Source organism: Lagopus leucura, unplaced genomic scaffold (assembly GCF_019238085.1).
Source record: "Lagopus leucura isolate 7727_CA_CO unplaced genomic scaffold, USGS_WTPT01 Super-Scaffold_100001, whole genome shotgun sequence".
NCBI classification, from domain to species: Eukaryota; Metazoa; Chordata; class Aves; order Galliformes; family Phasianidae; genus Lagopus; species Lagopus leucura.
In genome coordinates this window covers 4,369,974-4,396,527 of record NW_024962262.1, presented here as the reverse complement: position 1 = coordinate 4,396,527, position 26,554 = coordinate 4,369,974, and the positions used below count along the sequence as shown (strand labels likewise).

Genomic DNA, 26,554 nt, shown 5'->3' with positions numbered 1-26,554 from the left:
TAGGTATCCAGAAGGGTCTTGAATATCTCCATAGAATGGGACTCCACAACCTCTCTGGGCAGCCTGTTCCAGTGCTCCGTTACCCATACCATAAAGAATTTCTTCCGCATGTTAGTATGGAATTTCCTATGTTCAAGTTATAGGCCATTGCTCCTTGTTCTATCGCTATGCATCACTGAGAAGAGCCTGGCCTCATCCATTTGCCTCCAACCTCCCTTTAGATATTAATAAACATTAATCAGATCTCCCCTCAGTCTTCTCTTCTCCAGGCTGAACAAGCCCAACTTACTCAGCCCTTCCTCATAGGGGAACGTCTGAATCCTGTCATTCAGATGCTCCAGGACTTTTTATCATCTTTGTGGCCCTTCGTTGGACTATTCCCTGGCTTTTTTGAACTGGGGAGCCCAGAACTGGATTCAGTATTCTAAGTGTGGCCTCACCAGGACAGAGTAGAGAGAAATCCCTCGACTTGCTGGCCACTCTCTTTTTAATGTACCCTAGGTTACCAATGGCCACAGCAGCACAGTGCTGGCCACGGCCAACCTCTTGTCCACCAGGACACCCAGGTCCTTCTCTGCAGAGCTCCTCTCCAGCAGATCCTACCCTAACCTGTACTGGTTCATACAATTACTCCTCCCTAGACGCAAGACACTACACTGGGCTCTTGTTAAACTTCAGGTTCCTCCCTACCCAACTCTCCAGACTGCCCAGGACTTGTTCAATAGCAGTACAGCCTTCTGGTATGTCAGCCACTCCTCCCAGCTTCGTATAATCAGCAAACTTCTTGAATGTGGGCTCTGTCCCTTCATCCAGGTTGCTGATGAAGATGTTGAACAAGACCAGACCCAGCACTGACAGGGAACATAGCGAGTTATAGGCCTCCAACTAGACTCTCCACTGCAGATTACAACCCTCTGTTTTGCTTGTGCCCATGTCCCACTCAGGACTCTCAGCACTGAGAGAGCCCCACCACTGGTGTTTCGTTCCCAAGAGGGACACAGCACTGGGATGGGGGGATGCCCACAGACACACACACATTGGGGAGCTGGTGTTAGTGATACCAAATGCTGCGACTCCAAGAGCAGGCATCCCATCATGTCTCCTTGAAACCCTGCTTGGGCAACCTTGCTGCCTGACTTCAGGCACCCATTCTTACAAGTGAGCACAGCACTTGCTGTCCCTGCTCTGTTCAGATTTTCTGTCAGGGATTTCCTCTCTGTCCCCAGAAGATTGGACCTGTGGTAGCAGGTCGTGTGGCACTTTGAATTGCTCCCACACAGCTCCTGCACCTGTGGGCTGAGCTGCACACAGCAGTGTGCAGCCCAACAGCCCCGCTCCACCTGCAGCCCTTCTGTGACCCAGTGTGAAGTGCCACTGTCCACCGAGCATGGTGGCCACTGACAGCCCCCTCCTCTGTGCCCACAGAGCTGAGGACTGATGAGATCACAGAATATCTGAGTTGGAAGGGACTCCAAAAGATCATCTGCTCCAACCCCTTGCAGTGAGCAGGGACACCTACAGCTGGATCAGGTGCTCAGAGCCCTGTCCAGCCTGATCTTGAGTGCCTCCAGGGACAGGGCATCCATCACCTCTTTGGGCAACCTGTGTCAGTGCCTCACCACCCTCACTGAACAACTTCTTCCTTATATCCAGTCCAAATCTCCTCTCTTTTAGTTTGAAACCATTTCCTCTTTTTATGTCATCACAGACTGCTAAAGTCTGTCCCCTTCTTTCTTACAGCCCCCCTTTAGATACTGAAAGGCTGCCCTCAGGTCTCCCCGCAGCCTTCTCTTCTCCAGGCTGAACAGCCCCAGCTCTCTCAGCCTGTCCTCACAGCTGTTCCATCCCTTGGGTCATTTTTACAACTCCCCTCTCAACACATTCCAACAGCTCCATGACTCTCCTGAGGACTCCACATCTGGATGCAGTACTGCAGGTGAGGCCTCACCAGCACAGAGCAGAGGGGAGGATTACTTACTCACCCTGCTGGCCACACAGCTTTGGATGCAGCCCAGGATACAGTTGGTTTTCTGGGCTGAGAAGGCACATTGCTGGCTCATGTCCAACCAGTACCACCACCACCATCCACCAGTACCACCAGGCCCTTTCAGCAGGGCTGTGCTCCATCCTTCCATCCTCCAGCTTGTACTGATAGCAGGGATTGCCATGACACTGGTGCAAGACCCTGCGCTTGGACTCGTTGAACCTCATGACCCAGCAGCTGCTCATCATCCCCAGGCTGTGGGCATATCACCAGCCTGGTGACACAGGACATTCAGGCTGCTCTTCGAATGTCAGCAGCTCGCTCAGCTGAGCAATGAGGGGGATGTTTAACAACAGCTGGTTTTGTCCAGTATGCAAATGTAATACATGGATATCCCACATACCTGCACTGCTAAAGGAGACAGTACACAAGGGAAGCTTCTAAGGGAATTTCTAAGCTTCCAGGCTGCATTATCAACCCCTCTCACCTTGTACTGATCTTCTGGAGAAGACACAGGACAGAACACCAGGGGAAAGCCCAGTCCCTGAGCACAGGACATGAGGAGTGCCTGAGCCACATACGAACTGCCTTTATAGAGGTGAGCACGCCTCAGTCCACACAGTGCCAAGGTGACTGCTGCTGGCACCCAGACACAGAAGTTACCTAAGGAGGCTTTCCCCAGGATGTGCTGGATGTGTGAGCAGTGTGACAGATCTGCAGGAGCATGTGGCCAAAACACAGGTGGTGTGGCCTCACCACATCCCTAGGTGTGGAAGCAAACTTTTCAAGAAAGCATATGCGTGTTCCACTGTTGTGGAGGCAGGGAGTGATGCACCAATGCATTCTGTGCTGCATTCACCCCTCCTCCACCTCATGCAGCCCAGTGTGTGTGCAACCCCTAAGCAGGGTCTGAAATGTAAAAGGCTAATTAGGCTCCATGTGGGAGCCAAGGAAAGACTTTGACCATGGCAAGCTGAAAAGTATTGCTTGGTACTTTGCAATCTGGGAGCTTTTGGAGCTGTGGTGGAGCTTATCCATGTTCACATCCTAGGTGAGAGCTGGTGTGCTGCCCCAGGGCAACAGCCTCACTGACACCAGTGCCAAGTTCCACAGCACAGAACCCTCCTAATGGCTCGGGGGCAGCTTGTTGAAGTCAGCCAAAATACAGATTGCTTTAAGTCCTTGTGAAGAACTTACCAAGTGAGCCTTGGTGGAAGAAGCAGCTGCATTTTTTTTGCTTTCAGAGGATAAGCACCTGCTGTCTGCCTCCATGCCGCTCAAGCAGTTTGTACATCCTGTCATTCAGATGCCTGCCATGTTCACAAAGTGTTCTTTATCCGTAGCTGTGACAAGAAATTATGCTGAATCAAGCTCATCCACCTTGGTCTCAGGGAATATTGGCTATTAAACTGTCTCAGAAGCAGCTTCCTGAAGCTCTGTTGCTATTCAGCCTCAAGGAAGATGCTGAGATGGTTATGCTGCCTGACAAAAGGACGACTCCATTCAGAGGTGTAACTAAAATAGCAAGCAGGGAGCACCACATTAGTCAGTCCTTCCACAAAAAATATGCTCAACTTACAATAACAGCAACATCTTGTCCAAATGGCAGGTCTGCAACTTCACAGTTGGCTCCAAGAAACAATCTGTGACCTCCCCTTTTGAAAGGCAGTAACCAATCGAAGCTCCTCCTCCCCAGTTATCCCAATTATTCCAGTTGGTGGCAGTCAAACTGCCTAACAGTGCCCATAAAATCACCAGCAGCCACCACACATGAAAGGTCAAGCCTTTCAGCAGAGCCAGGATTGGCCTGGGGAGAGGCAGAAGAAGTGGCTCATTATTTAGGGAACAATTTCAGAAAGGAATCAATGGACTTTGGGGAACAGCACAGGTAATTTCTTCCCATAAAACCTTCGCGTGCAACTGACCCCAAGCCCTCACTCTCATTGCCACTTACACTCGGGTGTGAGCAGGCAGGAGACAAACAGCGAGGTGAAAAAAAGAAGAGTTTCCAAGATCCCTTCTGATAGATCTTCAGGTGGTTCGACATGCCCCACTCATGATCTGTTGTTGTCTTCTCACTTCAGATGGTGATGGAGTTCCCTTTGCACTGCTTCCTATCAAACACCACGCTAAGGGGCAGTGAAGTCTCACAGAATCACCTTGCTCTGTGTTTTGCTCTGTGCTATGAGGTCGCTGAGACACTTGGGCTGCTCATGGCCCTCAGCACAAGAATGCAAAGGCACTTGCTCTTTCTTGTTCTGTCAGAGTATTAAGTCAGGTGCTATGAAGAGAAAGGGAAGTGGTGTTTGCACCTACTGCTCCTGCCACTTCCACATGAATCTTCCCAGCTCACAGCAGGCTCAACTCAACCACGCATCCCAGAAAGGAAAAAGCAAACTGAAGACAACCAACCTGAGCTCTGCCTGCCACCCAGCAGCACACTGCCCTGGCAGCTCTGTGAGCTCACCAAGCATTTTTCAATTCCTATACAACACCACAGAAAAGCAAAGGGCAGAAAGGGTCTCATTTCCTTCTGCTGCTGCTCCTCCCACCTCCATTAACACTGAAACCTTCTTCAAAAAGGGTCTTTGCAAAAAAATGTTTTCTATTTCTTTTAGAGAGATGCATCCTTAGCATGTATAATAAATTCTGACCACAATAAGCTCTGTTTTACAAAGGCTTGGCTTGCTGCGAGTGCCAAGGCGAATCAAAGTGCAAAAGTGTACTTAGCCTAATGATTGAGTTAAACCTGTAGCCCCACTTTCAGCATAAGCCTACCCTTGGAAAATAATTTATTCTTTAATCAGAGAAACAAAGACTGGCTCCCAGGCTCCAGGTGTTTGAAATATGCTCAGATTGGCCCAGAGAATTGTTGGTGAAAAATGAAAAGCTCTGAACTTCTTGAGTCTCACAACAAATGCTCAGCTGTGCAAGGAGAGCTGCAACTCGCACGCCAGCTGCCACCGCCTCGCTGCTCTCACCAGTCTGCAACTGCTCTATTAAAATGTTCTCAAAGATGCTTTCTTCTTCCTTACCTTCCCTTAGCCTCACATTAAAAGCTCCCCAAAGCCAAAGAATGAATTTATGCTTTTGTTTTTGAATAGTTCAGGATAGTAATTTAGTGCCTTTCCTACAGTTAAGACAGCATTAAGAACTAAGAAATTTATTTGGTGCAGAAGATAATTTTATAACTGTCACCTACACAACAAAATTAGCCTTAGCAACAGTAGAAATGCACCCTCTCTTGAAGGCAGAGGTCACACCAAGTACTGACAACCTTCTATTCCCACTGTTCTGGAGAAAGAAATCCCAAATTCATCCTCAGAAGGAGGTGACACCCAGACATCAGAACAAGTCTGATACAGAAATGTGACTGCAGTTTGTTGAAGCAATCTGTGATACGTTTACAAGAATGGAGTAGAATGAATGAAATGACTGCAAACGGAGGAGCAGACAGCTTATAACTACATGTAGGGCATAATTTAGTTTCGCTATTATCAGATGATAAGCTGTGCCTGCATCTCCAAATAACCTTTTCAATGGGAAAATTAAATTCAAGTGCAAACTAATGGCAAGGGTTCTTTTTGTCAGCTGGCAGCACGTCCCTATAGAAAAATAAATTAAAGTTGGCCTCTATTTTCAAACAAAGCATTGAAGACATCAAAATATACTGGTATCAAGTAAGATTAGCATTAATATGAATAATACTAATTCTCATGCATTAATAAGTCCAAATAAGCAAAAAATTGGGGCTGACAGAAATTTAATAGAAATAAAACTGCATAAAAATTACTCTTGTCATCCCTTCAGCAGCTGTGAGAGCCACTGAACACACAAGTTCAAAGTCTACATAAATATTTAGGGAAGAAGGGAAAAGCTTTCATGTGAAAAGACACCAGAAAGAATTTTACAGCACTCCCAATTCCATATTTCAGTTTATTCCAGACTTGAGGAAGTCACATTTTGACTCTATTAAGTCCACGATGAATCTCATGCTATTGCTGAACTTCCTCTTTCTCAAGCAGCATAAACTTTGGACTCTGCCTTTTTTCTTTTGTCTTACATCTCAAAAACATTTAAACCTCTTCTCTACTCCATTACTTTTATTACACCTCAAACTTACCCCTGGTTTGCATTTTGGGTCGGCTACAGACTTGTTTCTCCTTTGGCTACACCCAGCCCCCACCTCTGCGCATTTTTTAGTGCCCAACTTGTCTGCCCTTTTCATGGGACAGATGGGTCGTACAACTGGACGTTCACTCTCCATGAAACGCTCGCAGACAAAATCCTGCACATATTGCAAAAGATGTTAATGTCATAAAGTCGTGGTATGGTATCAGATGGCAAGAAAGTGAAAGAAACCTTAGGAAAACTACTTAAGCAAGAAGGTCTCTGGATTTTGCAGATGAGGACGAGCTGTCTGATGTATAAAACACAGCTGGCAATGGACCCACATTCAGTGCACCTCCAGCTGACCAACCAGATGTCCCCAGCAGGAGGCAACGATGTTTTATGAAGGCATCTATCTTTTTTCTGCAATTTAAAAAGCAGCAGAAATGCAGGTTAAATGCTGTTTGTGAAAACAAAACCCAATATATACGTACAGCGGGGGACTGGGGCGCCGCGCACTGAAGGAATACAGGCAAAGATCATGTGCAGATTTATGAAAAATAAATTTATTACATAACACCTTGTTTTAACAATGTTCGATTTTTCTTTTACTCAGAATACTTGCGTCATTCATGTAAAATAGTTTGATACAGTACATTGTAGGTAAGGTCTTCCTCATAAATTCTAAGGCTCTCCTAACACCTTGATCCTCTGCTGTAAGGATGGCACCCCTAAACAACGTGCGGACATTTAAAAAAAGAAGAAAAGAAGGAACTGAACGAAATTTGAAGTCCACTACACCAAGCCTGCTCTCAAAAATCATGACGAAATATCTGAACGGATGCCACACCTCTTCAGGGAATATCACTCATGCTTTTTTAATCCCAAAGCATGCTCACAAATCATTAACACCAACAGGAAAAAAAAAAAATAAAACACTGTCTATGACAATCATTTTCACTTGTTTGCTGAACCAAACATGTTTATATCAATGACAACATACTTATTTTACTATCAAATAGCAGCTTTAATACCAGTCAAGTCATAGATTTAAAAACAAAACCAAAAACTTACGCTGGAAATTAATCTTTGGGACGTTTGTAATTGCTGGAAAAAATGCAAACGCTTTCATGTCCATAAAAAAACCTCATCGTAGCAATTGTGTTGGTCATCAAACATTGACCTACGTGGAAAATGAACCAACCCACAAAAGTCACTAAAAATAAATGTATACCAAAATAATTTCAGTTGGAATCACGGTTATTTTGCTTTTTTTGCCATGTTAACACATACTGTATGCTTCAAGTACCAGTTCAAAGATGTCGTGTACTATTGGTCAGATAAGGTTGTTACATCGAGAGAATTCACCACATACGACAACAAAAATGCTTGCCCCTAGCACATTTCACAGCTTCAACTGCTACAGACTGTCACTGAACAAAAATGCATCGGTCAGTCTGAACCATGTCAAGTAAACTATGGAAGTAGCATATCCACAACACAAACTGTGCTAGCACTTTCTTTTCAAGTCTAACCCAACAACAGGTACAACTGGGAGCCACTACTCCATTCTGTGAAAGGTGGTGGAACTTGGCGATCAGACGTGTTGAAGGTGTGGTTGTACAGTACATTCTTGTGGCCCAGGCCAGGTTCCAGGCAGGCAGCTGCGCAGTCCTGCAGCATTAGCAACAGTGCACTGACATTATTGGGATGCAGCTCAGTACCGATGTGTCTGATGTGAGTACTGTGGAGGCTGCTGGGAGGTAGTTGAATATCCCATGCTGCTCTGTGGCTGCGATGTGCTTGGTCCGGGGTTGGGGTAGGCAGCATGGGGATTGGAACGCTAGAAAGGGGTAAAAGCAGAGGAATGGTAATCCTTCTCATCAGCTGGGTCTACAGAGTTACTTCTTCAAGAGGTACTGAGCACACGCAGTCCTAAAGCAGCTGCTGTCCCTATACTCTTCTCACTTAGATTACCACAGGGCCTGATGTGAACATCAGGAACAGCAGGTTAGAAAGGCACTGCTACCACCAGTTAGTTATCCACTCTGAATTACCTTTTGGGAATCCACACCCATCAGAGCCAAACCCCAACAGCCCTCCAGGTAGGTATGGCACAGCTGCATGTTACAGAAAGCTACTATTAGCCACATCAGAGGCTTCTCCACTTGCTCCCTTACACTGCCAAGAAAGTATTTTGGGGCTGGAGCTCAGATCTGTGCATCTCAGTGCTGATGAGCCAGTTGGAATCATTCAGACCTCCTGTTACAAAGGATGTGTTTACCAACCTTCTGCTTGGCCTGGGAGCACGGGCTGGAAAATAATAAGTGTGTTTAGGCTAAGGGGCCACCTAGCAGCCTTATAGCTCCTTGGAGTTGGGTTAAAGATGATAGCCAAGCTCTTCTCAGTAGAACCAGATATTTCAAGGGAAAAGGGCCACGATGGCAGAAGCCTGGGAGGTTCAGGTTGGACATTAGGGAAAAAATATACACAAGGAGGCAAGCACAGCACTAGGAGAACTTGTCCAGGAAGGCGGTGAAGTCTCTGTGGCTGTCTATGGAATTTTCCACGACTTGGCTACATAAAGCCACGGCTGACCTGATTTAGCATTAGCAGCAGTCCTGCTTCAAGTGGGAGATTGGACTGGATGGTCTCCAGAGGCCTCTTTCACCCAGCATTTCTATGATTATTTACCAAGTGGAGCACTGCAAGGAGACCTGAGCAAGTCAGCAGCTGTCTAACTCAATCCCAGCCTAGAAGTCAGTTATTTACACAGCTGGAACTATAAAGGGGAAGCACTGCATGCAGGACTTTGAATGTAAGCATATGATCACTGGGTAAGTTTACACACAAAAATCACAGGTTTTGGAAACTGCTGTGCAACTTCTGAACTCTTGATACCACAAGACCCATGTTAGCAAAAGCAGCTCCTACTAAAGGTTGGGAAAATTCTCTATAGCGAGAACTCCAGGGCCAAGGTGGAGCTACTGAGATCTGAATACACCAATCTGAGGTTAAACAATGTCCTGAAAAAGTAAAATATTAAAGTAGCTTTAACGATGTCATCAGCTGGAAAACAAATAACAGGATTGGGTTTTGGCTTTTTGTTTGTTTGCTTCTTTTCTGCCATTTGGCATATAGAGTGGAAACTATAATTGGGATGTTGAGCAAGGAAAAATCAAAAGCCAAACTCTACTTGCTAACATATGCTCACTGGATGGAGCTGGCTCTCTAGAGGTGCATAGTGTAAAGAAGAAGAAATGGCAAGAGCAGCACTTAGTGACAGCAGGAACAGATTAGCACTGCTGAGCTTCACCATTAACACAGCGACAGAACTTCTGTGACACTTGCCTTCTCTTTTAGAGATGGACTCAGTGAAAGTGCCAAAGCTCTGGGTCACCCCTCTCCACAGAGCAGACACAGGATGCATTACACAGAGCAAAAAAAAACAAACCAACCAACCCCTCAGCAGTCTTTTTGCTCAAAAGTGGCTCTCCTATATAGGAAATTGGAAAATATCACAAGCATAGCCATTTAAAAATTCACCATGCTGTAAACAACTTCTGCATCTCTACTTCTATAACTGATGTTATAAGGTGGGGCTCATTAAAGAAGTCATGTTTTTCATGAAACTTAGTGCGACTAACAGCTTTTGTTTTAAGACAAGATGTAAATAGCCAGTACTCTTTACAAACCGTTAAGCACCCAGAGGGCTATAGCTGGCAAAAGTGCAGAGTACTGGAACTGCTTCAGTTCATTTAATCACATCAGCTTCAGAAGTGTCATGTTGCAAATGTAAGGAGAAAGTAAGGATGTCTGTATGCTATGTGTCTACTATTTTTATGCACAGCAGAAAGAATTTAGAAGGTCAGTTTGCTCTGCAGAGAGTAATTCAGCTTCTAAGTGGAAAGGGAAACTGCCGTAGTGTGTCCTGCCCAGAAGATGGCAATCCTTCTTTGCAAGGGGAACTTCAACAAATTCAATGAAGAACAAAGAGTAGGTGTTGGATTAAAACACAGGGCTGTACTGTAACATTTGCTTGCTGTCTCTTTGAGCTGCAGGATCAGAATTAAGAAATTTGAGGAATGTTTTCAGGGACACCTGAAACCACCAACGGGCAACATTTAACCGCTTTTGTTCCAGTGCCAGCAAGTGCACATCTCCTCTCTTTGCTTACCGTATTTTCCAGATAACCTGATCAGAGCAAAACCCATTTCCTTCATGTGAGACTGAAACAGAGGGGTGAGGGGAGGAAGAACAGAGGTTTTTTGGTTTCCTTTTGTTGTAGTTGTTGTTTGTTCAGTAATTTTTTTTTTTATAGAACCAAGTGTTTTGCTTCCTGAAGAAAGCAGAACTATTAATTAGGAGCAATCAAGTTATTAAAACGAGCTCCTGAGGGAGTAAAGTAGCTGCTATCACTACTTCAAGGCAGAAGTACTCCGAAATTAAGTTTGTTGACAAGGGCTGCCCCCATCTACAGTCCTGGGATGGCTACCAGAGAACACAAAATTGTTTTGATGAACACAAACTGAAGACAAAACTAGTTCAACTCCTTCCAAGGCAATTTCAGTCTAACTTCTCAGGTAGCAATCTTAGCTCTTGCTCATAAAAGTGGAAACATAAGTTTGTTCCAAATGCCAAGCTACAGCAGCAAAATTAGGTGAAGGATGCTTAAATAGGGCAAATAAATGGGGCTCCTTGACACAATATATGTAACCTTCATATCAAACTCCCCAGATATGTGACTCAAGATGACATGAAGATTAAGAGGGTTACAACTGCATATGCTGCCTTAAAAATAGATGCACAGAAATAGTAGAAAGAGCCAGCTAAGAGCACTATTATCAACTTTGCAGCCTGACAAACTGAAAGAGATGAATCTCCAGTAAGAGTGTTGTGATGCACAATCCAAATAAAAGACAGACCACCTTTATATTCAGAAGCTCAACACTCAACACTCTAGTTTGTAGTTAAGATGGACCACACAGTTTCAAACAGCTCAAAAAATCTATGTAATTCTAGGAGAACAACTTGAAAACTGATAAATTACTGATGTCCTAAGATGAACTGAACCATGGCTCACTGGGATTTATACAAAGAGTCTCAATAAGGCTCCTGAAAATGGCCCTGTTACATTTCCAGATGTTTTCAAGTTGTGCATACTGCCCCAAGTATACCCATCTTTCTAAGCTAGGGTCATGCGCCCAGGCAGACTCCTGGGACACTCGATACTCTCATGAACAAATTCTGAAATACAAGATTTCAACACCCATTGGTGTTTATGGAGAAACAGCCTATCGAACTGCGAAAAGCAAGTCAACAACAACAGTTTTATTAGTGAACAAATGCAATCTTCTTTGACTCTTCCTAAGTTTTGTTATGGAATATAAGGATAGCTAAGTGAGTTCCAGGTCATTATTTCTCATCTCCTGAAAAATATCTTCCTTGCCCCTCTTTTGTAATTTCTAGCTAGCTTTAGCTGAATGTTCTGTCTTTAATTCTTCAAGAGCAATCTCGTTTAACCCTATACATTTCGATAACATTCCCTGTGCAGACTGTGGAATATTTTTTGACCCCTTTTCCAATTTCCTAATTTGACTTCACTTCTTCACTTACTGATTGCTGCCATCGCACCTGTCTCCTCATATCAGTAACACTGGGCTTACTCGATCTGGAACCTCACTTGGTTTTCAGTCATGTCAACTTTGCCATCCAAAATTCTGCTTTTCAGTCCATTTACCCAACTAAAACCCTTGTTCAAACTCAGCTTGTTTACTGCAATATGCTTTGCTTCCTAGCGCTGCAGGCTTGTCAAAATAAGCAATGTTATTTTTAGGTCATACAGAGAGAAGCACAACAGGCCCCTGATCTACAATCAGCATTGCCTAATACAAATGCAATAATTAGTAGCTATAATAATTTCTGATCCTAATTTAGTTGAATGGGCTGCAAACTTAAGAAGCAACAGCATATTAATTGGCAGGCAAACCATCAAATAAATGCAGTTGATCTGATGGATGCAAAAAAATACCATTTACAGGATTACTTTATTAGCTTGAAGAAATTCTGTTGTGAACAGGAGAATCAAACAAGATAAGAAAAAAAAAAATACCTGATAGTCTGAGGTCATAATAAGTCCACCTGAGGTAGTGGTAGGAGGAACAACTCTCACTTTTTTCAGTGGGGGTCCCTGCGTGTGACTGTTGTCTTGGTTCCCTGGATGACCAGTTCCATTAGTATGGTTATTGCCCTGCTGCTGCTGCTGGTTCTTCTCAATTGTTTAAACACAAAGAAAAATTTCAACTCAAAAGCAGTACATGAAAAAACATGAAAACAGGAAATAGTGTGAAAGCCAGTGAAGCACGATGATACCGTTCTTCCAGTACTTACTTTGTCTCCTTTATCATCTGGTTCTTCTTCTGTTAAAAATTCTCGTTTTGGGTAAGGGATTTGACAACCTGCAAAAACACTGCCCCCCAGAAAAGTCTATTTATCACTGTATTAGAACAGAAAAGTTAGACCTGTAAGATCCATACTCCACCCACACTAGTTTCAAGTAGCCTCACTGGGAGCCTTTATCTACAACAAATGGAGTTTTCCTTTTCTTACTTCCACCACATACTAGACTTAGTAAACCTATTCACAATAGTTTTAAATTTTACATTGCCTCTGATAAACTCATCCAAATTCCTAGCAGTTTTCAGCGTTTCCAGTAACTGGTGATGAAACTGATGGCTGGAAAGGTATCTGCAGAGGACCACAGAGCTGCCTTCATCCAGTCACAGCATAATTCACTGTCCCAAATCCAATTAAAAACTGGCCTGTAAAGTCCACTGCCTATTAACAAAACCACCTGTAACACTTAAAAATAACTGGAAGTTTCATCTTCAATTCATATCTCATGGATCACACACTAATTTGCTACTGCTAGCACAAGTTAAGACTTATCTGCCCTTTAGCAATAGAAAACATTTGTAATAATGTTTCTGTGCACCTGTTAGCATTACTAATAGTGCATTTGCTCTGAAATGCCAACTTAATACAAGAAAGAAGTCAAGCACTGGCCTAAAACCAGTTTATGCACAATCAAATCATTCACATGACAACATTAAATAACAGAGGCAGGTCAGGTTATAAATAACTTAGCAGATTTTAGTGATATAATGTCATTTTAATTAACTGCTTTTAAATATACATACCATACTTTGCAAATTCTACCCTAAATAACTGTAGAGAACGATGCACAATGGGCACTAATCGCTTCTAAAGATGTGCACATTCATGTTCTGCACTGTTGTTTTTTTGAGGAAAGGAGAAGTTCATTAAAAATGAAATTATTCATCGTCTCTAAATTTTGTTCCTTTTGTAATCTCACTGCTTAAACAAAAGGGAGCATCTACAGAAAATAGGTTTAAGTTGTTAAGGATGACAACACAGAGACACAGAGCTGAGTCTCTTCACCACTGAATTTACAACAAAGGCTAGGACAGAAAAATGTAAACTTATTAGTGAGTGTCATTTGGCATTCTGGAGCAGAGGAGTTGGACCTGCAGGCACTTAGCAGTTGTCTACAAAGATCTGTAGCATGCCTAATCAACCTGTCAGTGAATAACAAGATTAGTGCTGCAACTAACAGGATCAAAGTTCCATAAAGCAAGAGATTAATAAGAATGCTACTTAATTTTAAAATCCTCAAACAGCGTTTTAGCTGTTAGAGCTTTCTTTGGATGTTAGACAGTAAGTATTCAGCTCAATATTCACCAACATTTATAGCAGAGAAAGCATGCACTTCTAAGGCACCTCTGGATGTACTGATAGGTTAATAAACTGACCACTTACTCGGATGTGGGAAGCGGATCTTCTAAGAAATATGGATCCTGCATAGCCTGTTCTGAGGTAATTCTCTTTATTGGATCCATAGTGAGCAATTTCTGAAGCTACATAAAATGAAAGATAAAAAGCTCTGCATTATCAGAACTGATATAACAGAATTTACAAAATATTCATTTTGTAAACGAATTTCATTTCAGACTACATTATTTCTGAAAATGTCTCCGATGTCATAACCTGAACCATAAATGGCAGGAACCACATTCTTTTCTTTTGTTAAAAACATAGCTCCACACAGAGCATCCATAACTTACCATCAGTTTTAGCAGCCTGTCACTTCCTGCTACATGCAACACGTGCATAATTGGCTTCATAACTACACTTAACAGGAAGTCACATCACACCATTTAATTAACAAATAGCAATTGATAAGCAAAAGTGATGCCACACTCATTATTCCTCATTATTCTGTATTGCCACATCAATACATTTTCACTGTCATCCATAGAATTCAGAAGATCTCTATAAAGTCACAATTCAGAAAACGTGATAAAGCGGCCATCAGCACATCCAAAAACTCCACCTGGCTAGACAACTTTTTATTACCCACTCCTGCACGTATTTGTCTCTTCTGATAAACACAGATTCTCCAACACAAGTGTTTGCTACACGTTGTTGGTACGCTGAAATGGATCCAGCGCCATTTCTCTATCAGATTAAGACCTGGGCCTTTATTTCACGAAGGTGATAAATCAGATCAGATGCCAGCTACTTGAAAAGAAAATGTATTTCAAAACATCTGTGCTGGTTAAAGACAGTGAAGATGATCATTGCCGATAAAGTATGAACGTGCAAAAGACAAAGTGAAGTACATTTCAGAAAATAGCTGAACTCAGGTCAACTAAAAAACCAGCAAAACCTTACCCTTTGACATGGCACATCTTGCTCTCATTGGAATGTATTAAAAGAGGGCTAAGAAGCACACATGATATTTGCCCTGTGCCTAACTTTTTAAAATGGCAGACAAGATGTTTCAGTGACAGGGAGCACAACCAAAACCCTTAAGGTAACACACAAAGATGAAAATTTAATAAAACAAACCTGCTAATCAAAGCAAAGTGAGAAAATGATACGGAAAGTTTCAAACACAGGTACTTAGATGCACGGCCTTTGAGAAATGCTCAGGATACATAGCCAGAATCTCATCCTTACCAACTTAAAATACCAGCGAAGTCTAAATTCAGCATAACATTGAAGACTGAAAGGTGGTTTCAAAAACATCTCTTGCATGTGTCTTCCTGTTCTAGTCTAATTTTGCAATCACCTGAACATTTTCAGAAGCTGTCTGGACTTCACACATCTGCCACTGTGACATCTCAACAGCAATTTTCAATTAAAAACACATTAGAAATACCATGCTCTTTCCATATGTGTAAGATCTTTCTCTGGTTTAGGATCTGCAGACCATAGAGGTTTTGTCTAACTCCAGTACTGAAACAGCAGTACTGCATTTTAGAAGTTTCTCTTTCTCAAAAGGGTGGTGCAGGTGCATCTGTTTCTGTCCATCCATTCAGCAGTTATTTTGTGGAATACAGTTGTGCTAGATGTACAGCTTTTCTGAGCAGAATGAGCTGAACTTCAGATATTAACAGGGAAAGAAAAATAAAAATCCTTTATGTACTATTATGATGGAATACAGCACCTAAGTCAAAACTACATCTTGACCATAGAATTACAGAATGGTTTTGTTGGAAGGGTCTTTAAATATGATCAATTGCAACCCCCATAGCTGCCATGGGCAGGTATGCCACCCACTGGACGTATTGTCACAGACAATGATCTTCAAAAGAAATGCTGCACTTTTGACTTAGAGCACTTTGTTTTGAAAAATAAGCCATCTAACAAGATGTGCAGAAATTACATATGTAAATAGCATGAATTTCACAGTTGCTCTTCATACTTTTCATAAGATTAACCTTTTTATAAAGATCTAGTGTCACAATCTATATACGAGTTGATCATCTCCTTTCACTAGCTATAAGTGGGCATATGCAACCACAGTGCAGACCTCCATATGGCAGACAGCTAAAGTTAGAAAGTGCATTTCCTCTCCTCAGCCTTCAGTTCTAATGGCATGGTTTAGAACATAATAAATCACAGAATCATCAGATGCTTTGGGCTGGAAGGAACCTTTAATATCATCTAGTTCCAACCCCCTGCTATAGGCAGGGACACCTCCCTTTAGACCAGGCTACTCAAAGCCCCATCCAGGGGGCCTAAAGGAAAGCTGGGGAGGGACTTACATAAGGCCATGTAGCATCAGGATGAGGGGAAATGGCTTTAAAGATTTAGACTAAGTATCATGAAGAAATTCTTCACTGTGAGGGTGGTGAGACACTGGAGCAGGTTGCCCAGTGAGGTTGTGGAAGCCTGGCCAATTCCTCATTTAGCAAGTGATCCACCCATCAAATCCATTTTTCTCCATTTGGTGACCAGGATATAATGCGGGAGTGTGTCAAAGGCTTTGCAAAAGTCCAGGTAGGTGACATTAGTTGCTCTTCCTTTATCCACTGACGCTGTAACTCCATCATAAAAGGGTAGGTCAGGCACGACTTACCCTTGGTGAAACCATGTTTGTTACCACCAATCACCTCGTCTTTGTTTCCCATGCACCTTAGTAGGGCCTTCAGGAGGATCCGCTCCATGATCTTGCCAGGCACAGAGGTGAGACTGACTGGTCTGTAGTTTCCTGAATCTTCCTTTTTCCCTTCTTGCAAATGGGGGTTATGCTTTCCCTTTTCCAATCAGTGGGAACTTCACCAGACTGCCATGACTTTTCTAAAAAGATGGATAGCAGCTTGGCAACTTCACAGAATCACAGAATCATAGAATTGCTCAGGTTGGAAAAGATCTTAAAGATCATCGAGACCAACCACGACCGAACCATATCATCTGCCGGTTCCCTTAGAACCCGTGGATGGATCTCATTGGGTCCCAAGGACTTCTGAACTTTTAGGTTCTTTAGACGGCCTCAAACTTGATCTTCACTTGAAGCATGCTGATCTTCCTTCTCCAAGTTCTTATTTTTGCTTTCTGTAGCTAGGGTAGTGTGGCCAGAACCCTTGTGATGAAGACTGAAGCAAAGAAATAACTGAACACTGAGCAGCTTTCCCTGTACCCCATGTGATCAGATCTCCAGTTTCCTTCCAGAGAGGGCCCACATCTTCCCTGGCCTTCCTTTTATCACTGATACACCTCTAGAATTTCTTCTTGTTCCCCTTGATGTCCCTGGCTAGATTTAATTCTATCTGGCTTTTAGTTTCCTAACCTGACTCCTGGCTGCTCAGACAGCTTCTTTGTAGTCCTTCCAGGTAACCTGTTCCTGCCTCCACTCCCTACAGACTTTCTTTTTGTGCTTTTGTAACTCCAGGAGCTCTTTTGCTAATCCATAGAGGCCTCCCAGCACTGCCATCAATCCAGCTTTGTTTTTCACATCATTCACAAGGAGTCACAATAGGCATTTTCAACTACCTAAGTTTGCACAAAGTTTTTGTGGAACTATTATCTCAAACAATTCAAAAGCAATCACAGGAGTGAAAAGAAGGGAAAAAAGAAAAGAAAATTGCCAACACACTTAAAGAACACCACAAGCATAAAAAACACTGCAAAATTCTGGCACTTTATTAGGAAATTGGCTTATAAAGCCTTCCTATCATGTGCAGACAAGATGTGAACAAACTTTGTAATCATCAGCAACAAAAAACTAAAACCACAAGACAAGTTTAATGACTGTGTAGCCATTATCGTGTGGGGGACATCCAAACCATTCTGTCCCCTTGTTCAGGCAACAGCACAGACATGAATTTTTCACTTAGCATTACAAATATTGTCTATAAAAAACTGTTGAACCAGAAGATCACCTGCCTGAGCAACATAAGAAAAATACAGTATACTTTATATGACTTTGTGACTACATGCCATGGGATAAAAGGAAAAATCAACCAGGAGCAGCAGCTGGGTCTCCATGTTCCAGGGCACATTTAAGCAGGAAAACAGAAACCAAAGAAAGAGTGGGAAAAAAAATAAGCTGGAAAAACAGAAAGGAGTCAAAGTTGTCTCATGTAACATCACTTCCGCATGTGACAAGGAAACCTGTACTTCAGTGTCAGGAAAGGAAAATTCTACTTAGTTCAAGCGGATAAATGAAAGCATTTCATCCTTGGCAACCACACTTATCCATGCATTCACCACTTCTGGAATTAGCTGGGGTGTTTTACAATTGCAAGTGTATTATTTTAATGGAAGTCTAAACAAAAATAAGTGTTATGTTCTAGAGACAACTAACTATTGTAAGAGTACTGAAGAATACTAAAAAGTTTCTGTAAAAAAAGCTATTAAAGATTAATGCACCAGGAACACACACGATGTAATTTTCTAAACATACAAGTCTCAAGTAAAATGTTGGGCTCTTTTGATTTGGCAGCTATTTTCTTAATTCATGTTGCTTTGTTTTCGAACAGGCAAGAGTGGTAAGTTTAAAATGAATATGTAGAAAATAATGCGATTAAGGATATTTTTAAAACAAAAAATAAGCTATTAGAAGTATGTAAAGCAGTAAAATAGCAAAAATAATAGTAATATTGCAAATACAGCTACACATTTAATACTGTTTCAAGACCGAAAACTTCTAATACACTTGATAAATGAATTAATCTGATGAATAGCTCAGAGAATTATACTACTGTGAGAAGATAATGTGTTTTTGCAACTTTCAAATCATATATCACTTATTACTAACTTTATTTAAAAGATGAAATATAATATTTATAAAATAAAGTTAGTCACAGACTCTCAATCTAAAGAATTCTAACTTACATAAGGATTTTTATTTTATTTTGTGAATGCAGGAACTTACCAAGTGAAATGCCTTACTGTCTGGTTTAACTTTATGCTTTTCCATATATTTGATAAGGCTGCAATTGGTGTATCTAGAGAAGAACAGAAAATTAAATTTCTAATACGCAAAGCAGTGATGCTACAAAGCTTTCTTAGCACTCAAGAAACGTATTATTGAGAATAGCTGTCTTTGCTAATCTATTAAGCACAGAAAGAAGAGCAACTACCAAGACCAGAAGATTGCTTAAAAACCATTCAAACACTACAGAAATTCATCTGTTCCCTCTTACATGTTTGTGTAATACACATCACATCAATATAAAAAGCCTACTCTTAAACCATGTACAGTCAGCAAACTATCACTTGGACTTTTAGCCACTTCACTGTAACAGTTTGAACAGTTTCATTCTATCCAGAGAATTCTACGTATTTCTAATGTTAGGACACACTGAGATAAATGCCATGTCCGTGTCAACACTGTCCTACAATGTGCAGGTTGTTACAAGAACGTCCACAAACTCACTTTTTTGAGCAGAAGCTCAGAAATAAGGTCTCTAAATGGTTTGTTGCGATAGCATTGCAGATGCAAGAAACATATAATAATAGTGCTCCAAATCCCTCAATTTGATCAGTAGGGAAGCAAAAAGACAACAGTGGTAGGGTCTTAAGGGCAAGTGTTAGAATCTGGTAATGTGACAACAACATGTTTAAGATATTCTTTCCTTCATAAGCTACCCCAGGTATCATGACTGACAATTATACTCAGCTTGTTAGAAATACTATAAGCTTGCTACACTACTTATATGCAGCTATCACAGGAGAATCATTTTCAGTACCACAGATTTGGAAGCAGCTCTGAGAAACTATGCTTAGTAATCTTCAGAGCTGTCTGAGGTCTTACTGGCATCAGCAGTTTCACACCTGCCACTCTCTCATTTGCTGTCCATGTCTAGCCACTTTTCTATGATTCACATCAACTCAACAGATCAACTTTACCATTAAAAACCAACTTTCTACTTCTTCAGAATCTAAGTCCCAGTTACATAGCCACTGCTTAGGATGAAAACAACCTAAACTATAATAACTGTAAAGTAGGAGGGAGAAATAAAATAGGCACTCTTCAGAAAGCTCATCTCAACACAGACTTACGTGTTTCTTCGGAAATCCTTCATTAAAGTTGAATGTTCAGGCATCTTTTTTATGTCTTCCCAATCTTTATCTGCAAAAATCAGTATTCATTACTTTATTTTTCGTTCTCCTAACTACAACAAAGGCTTTTAAAGTACCAATGCGGACCCTACTTTTTTCATTCAGCTACTCTAAGCTTATAGCTACTTATTTCTTTACATTCCCTCTCTTCACAATTAATCTTCTCAGCTCATAAGAGATTCTATTTATATGTAACTCAAGAACTCCAAAAAAAAAAACCTACCAGCTGCAATGAAGATCTCCATATGACCAAAGGACAACACAGAAGAAAAACATGTCAGCCCAGTGCACTTGCACCCTTCAGGTCGGTTCCCTAATTTATTTAGGAACAACAGTGATCACTGGGTAGGATTACACCTGAGTCTAGTAAACATTCATTTTCATTCTGATAGTTCTGTCACAGGAAAATGCATGGAGGTACTGTGAAAATCTGTGCCAGCTTCAGCCTAAAAGAAATCCTATTTGTCCAGAAAAGGTCAAGGCGGGGTAACATTAGCACATTCCAATTAAATAACATTTAATCTTAACTCTCTGTATGCACAAAGCCTGAAATGCCTTTAAAAATAAAACAACACTCAGCCACATCACCTATTAGCCTCAAATGGATTATGCTCTGTAACTACTAAAAAAAAAATTCTATGGACAAGTATAGTTTGATTCAAGTCAAATCTTTACCAAAACTAATCATATTTGCAAATCCTTGGAGCTCAGAAGTATCAAATTAATACATAAATCCACAGACATTCTCTACTTTCCCTGTTGTTCTGTTCCTCTCCCTACCCCTTCTCAAGACAGCTGAAACTTTCAAATACAGCAACTGTCAGTCAAAAAAAATGTTGCTATTAAATGAAAAAATAGTAATTGTGAGAAAAACAGACCTACAGAATCGAGAGTAAACCATAAAACAGCACTATTTAAACCCAACACAAAAAACAATGAGATTGTTATCTATTTGTGTAAGCTACATAAAGACAATATCAACTCCAAATAAGAAAGGAAAAGCACAAGAAAATGATAAAATTCTAGGCTAGACACCGAGAAGTTAAGTAGTGCTTAAAGAGGATGGACTGAGGAGCTTTCATTAAAATTAATCCACCTCATGTGCAAAGGCAACACTTATAGCAATCTCATACAGCAGTATGGAAGCAAGGAACTAAATAAAGGAAAAAAGAAAGTCAAAGGGAAAGATGAGAGCAATTTTAAGAACAAAATTCTATAACCACACAGAAATAGAGACCACAAACTTTGTGTGACGAGAAGGAGAAAGTCCACGAGCACAGCAAAGAAAGAGGTTACTAATACTAAATGGGAACAGAGAATACAGGGAACACAAGCAGTGAAGAGAAAGATGACTGAAAGGTAAAAATAAGCCCCCTGCAATTCAGACACCTGCAATCATATAAGTACTAGAAGAAAAATGCTGAAATGAAACTATTCAAGATATCATTTAGAATAAAAGATATGACCAACACTGAGAGGAAAATGCAACAAGAGACATCCATGCTGTGATTTGTTTTGGCTCATGTGACCAGTTCTTTCTTCTGGTTTGGACAAAATACTATTTCTCTGGAAGATAACCTTTCCACAAGGGAGAAACAAAAAAAGAAACACCCTCTTCTAATTCCAAATGTAATCTTTCTTTAATTTAGCATACGCATAATATTCAGAAAATGTAGGTATTGTTCTTGGTTTTATACAATCATAGATCACTTTTCAAACATAAAATCAACCCTGGAGAAGTCCCAGAAATATTCTATATTGTTTTTAATCATCCATCATTTAAAGAGATCTTTTAAAAACAGAATATTGATACATTTATAGGCATAGATAAACACATCAGTAATAACAGGAAAAATATTTGATGCAACTATTAGATTCTAGGTGACTCACGACAAAGTTTGTGTTTAAACAGCTTTGCTGCTTTTGTCAGCTGCCACCTTCATATGCAAAAAATACAATACAGATATCTTTCTTTGAACAGCCGTGATAAAAAAGACAACACGTACCTGCAGGAAATCCCATAACGTTGAATATTCTGTCCAGCTGGTCATGGTGATAAGGATTACTAGTTTTGATATCCTCTTGTCGACAATGGAATATTGGCTCTGATGTTAGCAGCTCTGCAAATATACACCCTATGGCCCAAATATCTTTAGAAAAGGAGAACAGAAATAAACGCCAAATGAATCTTTCCAAAAGCATCTTGGTGAAGTAAAATGTTAGTTTTCCACTTACAAGTTAAGGTTCCTACACGGAAAATTGCAAGTTTCTATTGTACAACACTTCTTAAGATTTCCCTTTCAGCTACAGGTCCATAATTCAGTAACACAAGCATCATACAAGTTTAGTGGGGCTTTTTGTTTGTTTTTTTTTGTTGTTGTTGTTCATTTTGTGTGTTTTATTCTGGTGGGTTTTTGTGTGTCTGTGTGTGTTCAGTGCTGTTGCTCATTTATTTTTGTTTGCTCATTTTTAAACACAGTTACCACACTGGTAAAAGTGAGTTTGATTTAAAACAAAGAAAGAAAAAAAACCCAACAAAAGCTATTTGATTAGCTGTCCACACAAACACAACTGGAGAACCAACCAACACGTCACCTGCTCAAGGTCACACTGCTCCCATCAAAACATTTGCTCTCTCTGATCAGCCCCTCATTTTAACGAATATTTAAAGGTCCCTAAAAAATGTGAGCAGTGATTAGAGAAATAACCAAATGCTAGCTACAAAGTTTTGCAATAAAATAATAAAACTGCTCTACATGCAAGCATCTCACCCTCTTTAAAAAAAAAAAAAAAAAAAAGTTCTTTAAAAAAAAAAGTTATGCTTTTCTTTCTGGATAATGTTCTCCCCAACCTGTTTTTTTTTGTTTGTTTGTTTCTGTTATTATTTTTTAAAACAAAAATACTTTCATTTGTAACTGCTTTGTCACAGTCCGCAAAATCAGTCTAAATCTTCTGAATTGCTTCCCCCATTTTTTCCTAGTTTATACAAGAGCAGTTTCTAAGTTACACATACTAAAGCCACATGAAACCTTGAATGAACAAGGAAAGGTCAGGAACAAGGACAAAAGCCAATGATGCAGAGAACACAACCCCACTGCTCAGTGCTTGCATGCAGCCAGTTTTTATCAGTGCTGAAAAAAATTATGCACTAAAGGCCATGGTTATCCATGCAGTTTCACATGCTGCAACCAGAAGGAAACGCCAATAAAACAAAAGAACATGCAAACACTATAAAAAAAGCAGTTAAAAAGAATGTACTTAATACAAGAAATATGGTACTAACATAGTTGCTGAAAATACATTTGAATCAAAGATTAAAATCTCTGAGAAAAACACTGACACAATATTAAGAAAAGAATGTGCAGCCTGACAGGAGAACTTCAGGTTACGGAAATAATAACATCTGTGCCAATGCACAGCCTCCACGTTTGTCCAGAATAAGAGGAGCCCTGCAGGGGAAATTGTTTCCCCAGAAACATGTGTCAAGCTTTAACACAGATTTTGAAAACGAGCAGCTTGAGAGGGAAAATTTCCCAGATCTCTTCCTTAGGGTCTCTCACTCCCCTCACTGAGGTGAACACCGTCCCCAGGTGCCCAGGCCTCTCCCCGCCCTCCAGCCACAGCCTACCATGGCTCTGGATTTGGGGACACTCGTACCACCCAGCGGCAGGGGGAAAGGCCAGCACAGTGATGGCCACTCAGACAGGTGAGTAGGAGTGATGAAATAAGGAGCTGGCAGCATTCGGCTGATGGAATGAACACCATCCTCACAATGCCTGCATACAGCCAGGCTGCAGGTCTGGGTGCGCCCACAGCCCCTCCTGCTGCAGGGCACTGACCACGTCCCACTGCTTCAAGCAATTCTGAGGCACTTGTGTGCTTCCAAAAAGACAGAATCATAGAATGGCATGGGTTGGAAGGGACCTTAAAGCTCACTGAGCTTTAACCCCTTGCCATGGGCTGACACCGCTTGGGCTGCCCAGGGTCGATCCAATCTGGCCTTGAACGCCTCAAGGGATGGGCTAAAACAGGCCTGATAGAGCAGAACCTGTTATTGGCAACTTCCGTCCACTGAAGGGAAACACATACCAAATAGCAAACTTAACATGATTAATTTCTCGCAAACTTTGACAGGTGCAGAAGTGAGGAGTAGCAAGTAAAATGCCACGTTGCATTAAACTTCACTGATACAGGTCAGTGCAGTGAACACAATCTCCATCCTATGCTTTCCCAAGTATATTTCCCAAGCATTTATAAAACTAGATGAAAACCTCTTCAATGAAATCAACACATTATGTCTCATCATCACATGGGTATTACCAACAGTTTGAAGATGCATCCCTATCACTTTAAATCTAACAGCAGCTAGGAAATTCTTGAGGAGCAGCCTTTACACCACACTGCAGGGCACTTTGAACCAAACCCAGAAATGTTTCATTCCTACAGCTAGTCAGAAACCACAAACAACTTGTCAAAGTTAAGCGTTTCCTCAAGAACTCAGTATCACAGCTGCTGACCTTTGTACTGTTTGTTTAATAGTATTCAATGTCTGGGTGCAATTTGCATGAACAATAGTACAGCAGGTTATCCTCCATTTTACTTACCGATAGCTTTGGTATAATGCCTTGCTCCAAGAAGCAACTCTGGAGCTCGATACCAGAACGTTACAACTACTGGATCCAAGTCTGCTAAAGGCTTCAGAGGTGAATTAAATAATCGGGCAAAGCCCATATCAGCTGCAAAATTTAAAGAGAGGTGTTTTAGTCTTTTAGGAAAACTACCGTATATTTTTAATAATGAACTGATTGAGCTTGTTAGAGCTACCATCACTGTGCTAAATAAACACAACGACAGACTGCAGCAGATAGGAATTCTGTGAGCAGATTTCATGTTCTTAAAGCTTTTGTAGAAGTTACTGGATGCCATCACCTATAAAGTACATCATTATAAATCATTACTAACACGAGCCATTTAGAACGAAGAATTAACCATTGTTCTGAAAAAGCGTATCATTCACTTCTCTCAGGACACTGGTAAATCCTGACTCATTTTACCTGATGTTCTCCGGTAAAATAATCCATTATACTGCATGGTCTTTCAAGAAGCTTTTTACATGTGAGCAAAACACAAGTTCTGCACAGGTTAGAATGATTTATAATACATACGTGCTTGCCACAAAAGCTACCTACTCATGAAGTTAGCTGTAGCAAGTTTTCCTCCACAGAAAAAACAACTAAGCCTACAGCACCTGCCTCCCTAGCAATATTCTGTCAAGAAGTTATTATTTCCAGCACCAACATAACAGTACTAGACATCATTAAGGTTCTGATTTTAAGCTGTGCTTGGGGGATTAAAAACTGCTTTTTAGAATTGGTAATATATATATATATATATCTTCCTAGGAAGCTGCCTGAGCTAGCTGGCAATAGAAATGATACAGGAAAAAAATGGGCAGAGACTAAAATTTGCAATTTCACCCACTGGATCTGCTTGTCTACCCAGTGCTCCCCAAATCCCAAGAACAGGGACTCTGGTGCAGGGGTATACACATGCTGAGAAAGATTGAAAGGAGACTAGCAGCCATTCTGAGGGCAAGAAACTATCTGTTATAGCTTACTGGCTGGGGGAAATCTGCAGTGTAATATGGGTCTCTAACTTGACTAGACAACTTGAACTACTTTTTCATATGCATTCCTATTTATGATTGTTTTAATGCATTTAAAAAGAGAAACATTCTGCCATTTTCTAAATTATAGATTACTGAAGATACGATCAAGTCACTAGCATCTATAAAAAATTAATAGTCTGCAGAAATTGTTTGTTTTTTTTTTTTTTTAATACTCAAAATGACGCAAAAAGCTTATAAAAGTTATTTTAAGTTAAATGCCAGTTATGTATTTTTTAGAGAAATTAGTTGCACTGGAAAAGTGGATGCCCTTGTTATGGGTTTAATTTCTGCATTTTTTTCCTGCTGTGGTAGTATCTTAAGAATATAAGAAAAAAAATCTACATTTTGATAACACACTTAGAAATGCAGGGTCCCCCCACCCCTCCTCCCCCTGGGAATGGATGGCTCAGAGGACTGGTGGTACAATCCAGAATCTTTCACCCGTCCATGATCAGTCTGACTAAATTTGGTTGTGTTCAAACTTATTCCCAAATTAATTCAAAACTATCCATTAAGAGATAAATTGGTGGTCTGTGTGCAAATATTAGCAAATAGTTGTGTTCAGCAAACACCACCACCACAGTTCAAACTGCACATGCCCAGAGAACGACCTACGTTCTTCATTTTGGAAGCAACTGCTCCATGAAGAATATGGCAGTAGGAAGAAATAGTCACTTCTGCTGTCTGTGCTGTCCCTCTTTTGTACGTAGAAGATCTCAAGTTCTGCTGTCAACCCTAAGGCCTAGAGGGGCACTAAAATCTTTCAGGGTAGGATGTGCAGAAGTGTTCAGCCCTGGCCTATCTATTCCCTTGGGTTTCAAGAAGGGAGGGCAGAGCTAGAGCAGCACCGAACGCTC

At 41.0% G+C, this 26,554-nt stretch overlaps 1 protein-coding gene across 4 annotated transcripts in view; it reads right to left on the bottom strand.

The window, feature by feature from the left end:
• Window positions 1–6,638: 6,638 nt before the first annotated feature.
• The window catches only part of CDK8 (cyclin dependent kinase 8), a 64,848-nt gene continuing 44,932 nt past the window's right edge, over window positions 6,639–26,554 (bottom strand). For 3 of the 4 annotated variants that reach the window (XM_042867541.1, XM_042867544.1, XM_042867545.1), the window contains 8 exons: window positions 24,634–24,765; window positions 22,036–22,179; window positions 19,970–20,039; window positions 18,840–18,912; window positions 13,934–14,031; window positions 12,485–12,563; window positions 12,207–12,365; window positions 6,639–7,937 (listed from right to left, as the gene is read on the bottom strand). In XM_042867541.1, coding sequence (XP_042723475.1) covers window positions 7,812–7,937; window positions 12,207–12,365; window positions 12,485–12,563; window positions 13,934–14,031; window positions 18,840–18,912; window positions 19,970–20,039; window positions 22,036–22,179; window positions 24,634–24,765 — 881 coding nt within the window. In that variant the 3' untranslated portion in view covers window positions 6,639–7,811. The remainder of the gene's footprint in view (window positions 7,938–12,206; window positions 12,366–12,484; window positions 12,564–13,933; window positions 14,032–18,839; window positions 18,913–19,969; window positions 20,040–22,035; window positions 22,180–24,633; window positions 24,766–26,554) is intronic. The other variant, XM_042867542.1, reaches the window with a different exon arrangement.